Source organism: Pagrus pagrus (assembly GCF_965226575.1).
Source record: "Pagrus pagrus genome assembly, chromosome: 11".
Taxonomy (NCBI): Eukaryota; Metazoa; Chordata; class Actinopteri; order Spariformes; family Sparidae; genus Pagrus; species Pagrus pagrus.
This window is the reverse complement of record NC_140195.1, coordinates 30,409,665-30,419,799: the sequence shown is the minus strand read 5'-3', so window position 1 is coordinate 30,419,799 and position 10,135 is coordinate 30,409,665. Positions and strand designations below refer to the sequence as shown.

At 43.1% G+C, this 10,135-nt stretch overlaps 1 protein-coding gene across 1 annotated transcript; it reads right to left on the bottom strand.

Annotated features, from left to right (window-relative positions):
- Nucleotides 1-591: 591 nt before the first annotated feature.
- LOC311264782 (EPM2A-interacting protein 1-like) lies at nucleotides 592-9,587 on the bottom strand (the record flags this gene model as incomplete). The annotated part of the gene is made up of 7 exons (XM_084365882.1): nucleotides 592-1,459; nucleotides 3,418-3,603; nucleotides 3,822-3,949; nucleotides 4,115-4,805; nucleotides 5,587-5,853; nucleotides 6,101-6,237; nucleotides 9,529-9,587. 5 exons carry the CDS (start codon nucleotides 9,585-9,587, stop codon nucleotides 3,895-3,897), a joined length of 1,209 nt encoding a protein of 402 aa, XP_084222008.1. The 3' UTR covers nucleotides 592-1,459; nucleotides 3,418-3,603; nucleotides 3,822-3,894.
- Between the last annotated feature and the right edge of the window lie 548 nt (nucleotides 9,588-10,135).

The following is a 10,135-nucleotide window of genomic DNA, read 5'->3' as shown; positions in this document are numbered from 1 at the left end:
AAATGATTGAGGAGGAAGAATGAAGCATATGCTGAAAAGAACACCCTGCCTACACTGAAGCATGGCGGTGGCTCAGTGCTGCTCTGGGGCTGCTTCGCTTCCTCTGGCACTGGAAACCTGCAGCGTGTGGAGGGCAAGGTGGATTCAATCAAGTATCAGGAAATCCTGGGAGAAAATGTCATGCCGTCTGTGAGGAAGCTGAAGCTTGGGCGTCATTGGACCTTCCAACAGGACAATGATCCCAAGCATACCTCAAAGTCCACCAAGGCTTGGTTTCAGAAGAAGTCCTGGAAGATACTAAAGTGGCCATCACAGTCGGCTGACTTGTACCCCATTGAAAATCTCTGGTGGGATTTGAAAAAGGCGGTTGCAGCACGTATATGCACCCATATCCCAATATTCCTAACTCATTTTGAGTAGTGTAATCGGCAACGTGGAGCACCTGTACTTATGAAGACTGATGTCCAACCTAGTCAAAGCAAAGCACTATGATGGCCACAAATACATCAAAAAGTATCTTGTTGCAATGACATATTCTTGCTCATCAAATGTATCAAAATAAAATACAAGAATACTGGTATGAGAGAATATATTTAATTAAAATACAACTAATTTGTAAACGTTGCAAAAATGTTTCTGCACAAGTCGAACAAATAACTATGCAAGGGAGTGTACATACATCTTTATTTATGAGGTATATATAGCTTTGTGTACGTCTATATCTGTATGTGGGTATACTGTATGAGTACATGCAAAATGTGTATGTGTACACATCAAATTTGGAACAATCTGATTTTATTCACAGATCAGGATAAAAACACATCCATAAACTGGATAATTGTGAATATCCACACCTTAGTGACTTGAAAAAGCTGTCTTGCTCAATAAGCAAAGTCTTGTAATCCTGATTTATTCTTATTTGCCACAAGGAGGCGCCTGCATCTTTCCAGTCTTTCAAAATCCTAAGCTTGTTGTAGGTAGTGTGGACCACTTTTGGGCTACAAATAATTGAAATAAAATGAAATCACAAAATGTTACAGTCCAAGAGTCTGATTAACAAGAATACCCATTGCTATTTAAATAGAACTCAGTCTGTAAATATGATCTACAGCATGAAGAGAGTTCTGGTCATTCACAATGAAAGGAATCACAGTGTTGAATCATGTTTAGGACCATTTCAACCTGAGTTGAGATTCATGCAATCAGGTGACAGGGAGGAGAAACATGGACATGTCAGTTGACAACAGACATGAATGGCTGCTTTAGAAGGGTGGAAGGTAGAGTCATACTCGAGGAGAGGTAGAATGGGATGGTGAAGAGGGCAAACTGTCCATGTGTAAGGTTGTCCAGGCCCATAGACTTCCACTCTTAAATGCCCTCGATGCTCCCCATCCCCATCTCCTCAAGGTTAATTCCTGTGACTCCTGTTGTCCCTCTTTGCATCCTCAGTAGCAGAGGCCTGAACCACACAAATAGAGAATACTGGCAGTAAAATGCTGAACACCACAAACAGAAAAATATAATTAGCTGTGAATAAGAAATACACTTGTGAACCTTGGATTTTTTTTTTTTTACAATGATATGAAATTATATTTTTTTATACAATGAAAATATTTTTATATTCTACAATGATGACAAAATATATGTGTGAATCTTTTTGTGCACATTGATTAATATTAAGACTCTTCAGATAATAGTGTGCCATGGGAGAGATAAGTGGGGGTAACACTGTTCAAAACTACATGGGAAAAATATTACAAAGACCTCAACAGATATCCTTTAAAGAAATAGTCTGGATCTTCACTGAGGGAGATGACAAGGCTTCTCAGGATGCACTCACACCTCTTTTGGCTTAGTTATGTGCAAGAACTCTGCATTAAAGGATAACTACCGTTTTTTACAACCTGGACCTTATTTCTAACAAAATATATGATCATTTACTCACCCAGATAACTTTGGTGTCATTTGAAGTCGTTCAGACGAAATTAGATCCGGTGTAGCGGCGATATATCCATATAATGCGAGTAATGGGGCATCGACACACAGCCTCTATATAACACATTATCTGCCACGAAACTAGTTAATTTCACCAACATTTTGTTACGATATGCTAGTGCTATTCCCCTCTGAGTCCGGGCTCGTCTATTGTCAACATCCGGGGTCTGTAGGTTGCCCTACTACCTCTGACCTGGAAGATGTCGTCTCTGAGCTGCGCGCGCACCCGCGACAGCCCGGCTTGTTTACCTGTAGCTGCTACTGCTAGTTTGACCCCGGATGTTGATAACGGACGAGCCCGGACTCAGAGGGGAATAGCACTAGCATATCGTAACAAAATATTAGTGAAATGAACTAGTTTCGTGGCAGATAATGCGTTATATAGAGGCTGTGTGTCGATGCCCCGTTACTCGCATTATATGGATATATCGGCGCTACACCGGATCTAATTTCGTCCGAACGACTTCAAATGACACCAAAGTTATCTGGGTGAGTAAATGATCATATATTTTGCTAGAAAAAAGGTCCAGGTTGTAAAAAACGGTAGTTATCCTTTAACCTGAAACATTGTATTAACGAAAAAAAAAAAAAAATACAGCCATTTGTTACTTGTTTACAGTGGCATTTTCATTTTATGCAACCTTATACTTCTACTCCACTACATCTCACAGGCAAATATTGTACTTCTCCTTTCACTACATCTGTCTGACAGCTTCAGTTACTGTACTAGTTACTTTACAGATTATTATTATTTTCATGACCCTCTTGTCCTGTGAAAACCATGTATCTCCGGATGTGTTAAATGTCTGTGATAAACTAAAGGATCGCGTGTTCCTTTATGTGTTGAGAAAAATCTTCTCCTTCTCAAGTTATATAAACTCTCCAAAAACCCTCTTGGATTAGCTGGAAAATACATTGTAACACACTTGAAAACCAGCTGTTTTTCTGACACCATGAAAAGTCGGCTCACAGGACAGCCCCGCTACAAACATGATGACTTTATAGAATATGACACATTGCTGTAGATTAAACAGTATTTAAAGTAGTTAAATTTAACTCCTAACTACAAACCTTTAACATCTACAGCAATAAGATGACACATACACATTAATGCACCAGTAATATTTATCCAAAAACATCAGATATAAAAAGGCTGAGCATTTCACTGCAAAATGAGTACGTTTACTTTTGATATTTTTGAGTAGTCCGTTTGCTGGTAATACTTACATACTCACTAAAGGATGTCACTTTAACCTTATCTAAATACAGTTTTGAATGCAGGACTTGTTGAGAATTTTCAGTGTGGTATCAGTACTTTTCTTAAGGATCTGAGTGCTGCTACCACCACTGCTTGTTTATTTTTATTACCACCATTTAGGGACTCAGTAGCACATGCACATGCAAATATACACATTTACTTACATCACTCTGCTGAAACATGGCAGGCCATCTGTTTTGAACTCTCCTGTCATGGGCCTCGGTGCCACGGTTTAGTGTGGGCAAGGTTAGGCCCCAGAAGGGCAAAACTGCTATGGGCCCTGCATAGGCCTATCCACAGTGCCCACACTAAACCCACACTTTCCCACAGTGGGCCAGCACAGGCATTTGCTAGGAGAGATGAGATGAGATGAGATAATAATAATAATAATAATAATGCATTTATTTTATATAGCACTTTTCAGGGTACACAAAGACACTTTACAGGTTAAAAAGCAGAATAATAAAAACAACACACTAAAAACACAAAAACAGATGAGTTAGACATTAAAAGCAGTTTTTAAAAAGGTGAGTTTTGGTGAGTGTTTTGAAGGAAGTGAGGTCTGTACAGTCTCTGATGTGTTTGGGGAGGGAGTTCCAGAGTGAGGGGGCAGCTACTGAGAAGGCTCTGTCACCCCAGGTTCAGTGCCTGGTCCTGTGTGGTGGAGTGAGGAAGTCTGCGCCAGAGGAGCAGAGGCTACGGGATGGGGGGTGGCGGTGGAGCGAGAGAGAGAGAGAGACTTTTAAAATAGAAGCTTACCAAACAAGTCATCATCATCATCATCATTAATATCTATCATTGCCTGTCATCAATAAGCTTGTCAATAAGTCACACTGAATATTTGTTACTCGGTCAACATACCTTTTTTTATTGGTGTGGGATTTGTGGTGCTGTTTTCGGTTGGCCAAATCAAATATGTCCGGCTCCATCTCCGTCGTTGCGATAGGAAGGACAGCATGTAGATGGCCATCTGTCAGCCTGGATCTCAGCTTGGATTTGTTGATGGCCATGGTGGAGAAGGTCTTCTCACAAATGTATGTGCCGAATAAAGAGACCATTCTGACAGCATGCTGGCGAAGTGCAGGGAATGTGGATGGTGAAAGTCCTTTGTAGAACTCGATGAGATTCTTGTCACGATATGCTGCTCTGGCCTCAGAGCTCTCCTGCAGGTTGATCAGCTCAAACTGCATTTCTGCAGGCTCTTCCTCAGGGACACATGAGAAAGGATTTTGGAAGAGGTTGAATGACTTCTCGTGGTCCCTGAAGTCGGAGAAGCGGTGGTCGAATCCCTCTCTGAGTTTTTTTATGAGGTTTTGGTTCTTGTCTGAACGCAGGTAACATAAGACGTGGCGCCAATCCGTGTCTGTGTCATCTACGAGCGCCTTGCAGGCGGGAAAATGGGTTAGATCTCCCTGTTTGAGCTGTCCCTGCAGCAGTTCAAGTTTTCGCTGGAAAGCTTTGACGTTGTTAAATAGTGTGGAAATGAGCTTCCCATGGCCCTGCAGCTTCACATTGAGATCACTGAGACAAATATTCAGGTCAACAAGGAGCGCTAGGTCACAGAGCTATTTAGTGTCACTTAACTGCGTCACATCTTGTGAGTTTTTTTTTTTGCTCCGGGCATATAATGTCGGCCACTTTCAAAATGCAGTCTCACACAAATTCTCCGTCACTGAACGGCTTGCTCCGCCTGGTTTTTCTTGAGCTACCACTTAGCTAGCCTGTGTTACAGCTTCACCGGATTTGGCTAGATTTGTGAAAACTGACTGCTGTGCAGTTTAGCCTCTTTTAAGTTGTTCAAGCTTACTGGTGCGCTCCTCGCTGGTGAATTTGTCGTAGGTTTTATGATTGGTAATTGATAATGGCGTTTTATGTTGAAGTCCTTGAGCACTGCATTAACCTGCTTGCAGATCAGGCACATGACTTTATCCGACCCGTGAGGTACGACAAAGTAAGCGTTTGTCCACTTATCTTGAAACCGCCTTTTCTCCTCGCCGACACAACATTTTTTTCTCGAGGGGCCTGGCTCTGGCTCCCGCTCCGACTCCATCTTCACAGCTGCAGTCATGGCCTCTTCCCCGAGGCAGAGTGAGGTGGGAGATGCCGACTCAGTGGTGAAAAAACCATTGCACCATGGACCTCTGGGAGTGAGGTCAAGTGAGGTCTAAACCACACCTGTAATTACCGCTTATCCCTATAGATGCTGCTAAAGACCACGAAACAGAGATTCATCCTTTCAAAACAATGTACAGTTGGATTAAAACTAACAACTGTAATTCATTGCGGGCTGCCAGAAATGTTTCTGCGGGCCGCCATCGGCCCGTAGGCCGCACTTTGAGAACCTATGATGTAGAGGATGAAGAGGACTGGACCAAGCACCAAACCCTGGGGGACGCCGTGGGACAGAGGAGCGGTGGAGGAGGTGCTGTTGTTGATGTGGACTAACTGTTGTCTGTTTGTGAGATATGATTTTAACCAGGAGAGGGCAGTGCCGGTGATGTTGAGGGAGGATTCAAGGTGGGAGAGAAGAATGGAGTGGTTGATGATCTCAAAAGCTGCAGTGAGGTCCAGGGGGATGAGAATGCTGAGGTGGCCGGAGTCTGCAGAGAGGAGGAGGTCGTTAGTGACTTTAAGGAGGGCTGTCTCTGTGCTGTGTTGAGAATGGAAGCCGGATTGAAAAGGTTCAAAGAGGGTTTAAAGTTGAGTGGCAACAGTGCGTTCCAGTATTTTTGATAAAAAAAGGGAGGTTGGAGAAGGGCTGGAAATTTATCATAATGTCAGGGTTGAGTCAAGGTTTTTTGAGAATGCGGGTGACAGCGGCCAGTTTGAGTGATTGAAGGACTGAACCAGAACTGAGGGAGGAGCTAATTATTTTTGTGATGAGTGAGGAGATGGCTGGAAGACAATTCCTGACCACGTGGGATGGGATGGGGTCCAGGGCACAGGTGGGGCTTTTAATTTCTGCCATGATGGTGGACAGGTCCCTTGGAGACACAGGGGAGAACCGAGGCAGGGGTTGAGAGGTGAGGGGGAGAGGGGCGGGTGAAGGAGTGGAGGGGTGGGGGCAGAAGAGGTTGCTGTAGATATTGTTGATTTTTGTTTGGAAAAATTAAAGGAAGGAGTTGCATTTATCGGTTGTGAAGGAGTTGGAGGTGTTGTCAATGGGTTTCAGAAGTTTGTTTATGGTGGAGAAGAGAGCTTTGGGGTTGGTGGAGCCAGAGTGAATGAGTTGGGAGTAAGAGGTGGAGCAGGTTTTGGTGAGAGCATCCTTGTATTGCTGCAGACAGTCTGTATATGCTAGGAGATGGACAGTTAAACCAGTTTAAATTATTATTATAAAAAGTAAATTATAAAAGTAAAAACATCAAGGTGTCAAACAAAAGACCTGTTTAGTGTAAAACTTGAGATCACCCAAATACACCTGCTTCCTTCTGAATACGACTTGATAGTTAATGTATCGTTAATAAGTAATTCCTAAATAACTGTGATTCGAGGTATATAGTAGATAATGATGAGTTACTGAAGAACAGACTTGGAGTTAATACATTAATGGATTATTAGGTAATGATTATCTATTAAGCCAGATGACACTAATCAGTCAGCTAAACTTCATGCACGTATTAAGGTCATAAAAACCTAGATGACCTGTAATTTTCTACTACTGAACTCAGACAAAACAGAAGTTATTATGCATGGCCCTAAACATCTTAGAGACATTTCATCTAATGATATAACTACTCTGGACAACATTACTCTGGCCTCCAGCACCACAGTAGGGAATCTGGGATTTAACTTTGATCAGGATTTGTGCAATAATCAGGAACATCCTGTCACCAAAAGATGCAGAAAAATTAGTCCTACTTCAAGGTTGGGTTACTGCAACTCCCTATCATCAGGCTGCACTAATAAGTCTCTGAACACTCTCCAGCTGATCAAGAATGCTACTGCGCGTGTACTGAATAGAACTCACATTAGAGAACATATTACTCCCATATTAGCCTCTCTGCACTAGGGTTGGGAGCTGAAGCTCAGTTCCAAATTAGATCCGAGTACTCAATGGCAATTATATGGTACCCGTGAAAAAATAAATAAATTTGGTTCTGCTATTTGGTTCCTAAACATGACATAAAAATGAATTAGTGCAAACAAAGGCTACATATATATCTGCAAGGCCGTGGCTCGTCTGGCTGCCTGCAGCACATTTTTTCATCTGCCAGGAGTCAGGACCTGTTACGTCACACAGTGCGGAAGATGGACTGTGGAAAACGTCAAAAGTGCGGCTTCACTTTGTAAAAGAAAAAGACGACAAGGCAAAGTACAATGCATGTGGGAAGTTCATTAGATGCAAGTCAGCAAGTCATATCTGACAGAACGTTTAAGGCAGCATGGCATCGATGTGAATTAGTGTACCGTGTTTGATGTCTTACATCCATCTACATCCATACATCTTTAACATACCCCGTCCCTCTGTTTTTATGTACTGACTTTATTTGGCTGCAGTTATTGTGCAGTCCCACTGAATGCACTTTAGTAACAGCATTTTGAGTGTGGGTTTTCTTTTGTACCACAAGGCGTCACTGCTGCTGCCCAGGAGTAACAGAAAGGACAGTTATTGGTCAAGGCTCAATTCACCTTTGGTTCAATAAGTGCAGTTTGACGTTCACTTGGGGTTGTTGTGTTTTTTATGTTCTCCCTGTCTGTCTGCTCCCTCCCTTTTCCCTCACCTGCTCCTGTTTACCTGTGTGTCTGGACCTGTGGGCGTGGCAGCAGTGTCGGCAGCAGCGGAGAGGCGCACCTGCAGATCATTCCACTCATCATCCCCTGCTATATAACCCTTTTCTCATCTCCACTCTGGCGCCAGATTGTTCTGCCAGTTATGGTGATTGTTATCAAGGGCCTCTAACCATTGTGTTAGCTTTGTATTTTTCCAAGAACTAATATTCTACGTTCCACGGATCTCCTTGTGTTTTTTCTCCGTTAGCCCTGTCTCATATGATTGTGTTTGTTCTACCTCGTGGCAGAAAACTCCAGCGCCTCTTCGCTCCGGCTTCCAGAGTTCCTCCTGAGCAGCTCCCAGACGAACCTGCCTGCCTGCCTGCCTGCCGACCAGCCAGGCTCTCTCCACTACGTCCCCCTCCACGAACCCTCTGAGTTCTAATAAATTCTGTTGCACCTCGACTACTGCCTCCGCTCTCTCTGCATTTGGATCCAGACAGATAGACTCGACATGACACACTCTGTTTTTTAATGCACGTCTGTGTGTGGATCATACATTTTTATTTACTTTGTGAATGTTCAGTTAACATAAAGATATTTTTGTTATCAAAACATTTGACCTCTTTTTTCCCCCCAGTATTGCAACTGAAACCGAACTGGAATTGGAATCCGTAAAATTCAAATGATACCCAACCCTACTCTGGACTGGCTTCCTGTAAAATCGAGAACAAAATTTAAAACCTCCTACTCACATACAAAGCTCTCCATGGCCAGGTAGCGGTCTTAAAGACCTAAGAGTACCCTATTACCCCACTGAACGCAGCACTCTCAGGATGCAGGGTTACTTGTGGTTCCTAGAGTCTCCAAAAGTAAAATGGGAGGCAGAGCCTTTAGCCATCAGGCTCCTCTCCTGTGGAACCATCATCCAGTGTCAGTTCGGGAGACAGACACCCTCTCTACATAGGCTCAAAACTTTCCTTTTGGATAAAGCTTATAGTAGTGGCCTGCACGGGCTCTTAGCTTTGCTGCTATAGGTTTAGACCTATAGCAGGGAGGGATTGTGTGGGATTGTGGTCGGTCCTGTTGCTGCGGTCCTGCTTGAGTCCTACTGTCATCACCATTATGATGATGATGATGATGATGATTATTGTTATCATTATTAATTATTATACTTTTAGTATTATTAATATCTCCCCTCCCTCCCTCCCTCCCTCCCTCTCTTTCTCTCTCTCTCTCTCTCTCTCTTCTCCTTTTTGTTATTTTATTGTCTTTATGTACATCTGTCTTATATAACGTACTTTAAACTGCCTTGTTCAAAACTTGCTTTTAATGTTCAAACCATTAAAAGGTGTAAAGAGCACTTGAGGGGGCAGATGATTTAAACAACAGTGGTGTTATGATGAGAATGCAATGGTAGGGGTGAGATGGAAAGCTGCCGTCACAGCTCAGCCATGTCTCTGGTGTTTCTCCCCGTGTCTCCTCCTCCCTCATCTGTTTGTGTGTGTGGCTGTGTCTGTGTGTCTCAGCTACCTGATCTTGCACCTGGCTCATCTCCTCACCTGTCTGCAATCTTCTCATCAATGCACAGCTCAAGTTCCCTGGCTCTCCTTCCACTCATGGCCAGATTATTCAGCCTGCTCAGGGGTAGATACGCTGTTGGCCACTCAGTATCTTGCATACTGGAGTTGTTTTTCCTTTGTCTTTTCATGCAACTTCCAAAACAAATTTTTCCTTGTGCCTAGATCTCCAGCCATGCCAACTGACTGCACACCATCAAGCTCTCAGTTTTAGCCACCTAGCAGATTTCTACATTCACCTGCTCTACAGCCTGCCTTCCCCTCACCATTACCCACCCTCTTCCTTTAATCCCTTTCTGCCCCTTTATTCATTAAAACCAATTTACCACCTATCCCTATTGTGTCTGTCTGCACTTGGGTCCAAACCTACACAAGCCATACCAGTCATATTTAGTGGCTGAATGTTATAACATCTTTTTAAGGGACAGGGAGGAAGTCCAGGATCCAATAGGTCTTGAGTGGCAAAACGTAATCAACATATGGATTACATTTATTAAGATGCCAGGGAGGCTCAGGAGGTAGAGCATGCCTGTACTTGAATCCTTGGCTCCTCCGGTCAAGTGTCCTTGAGCAAGATACTGACCCAAAT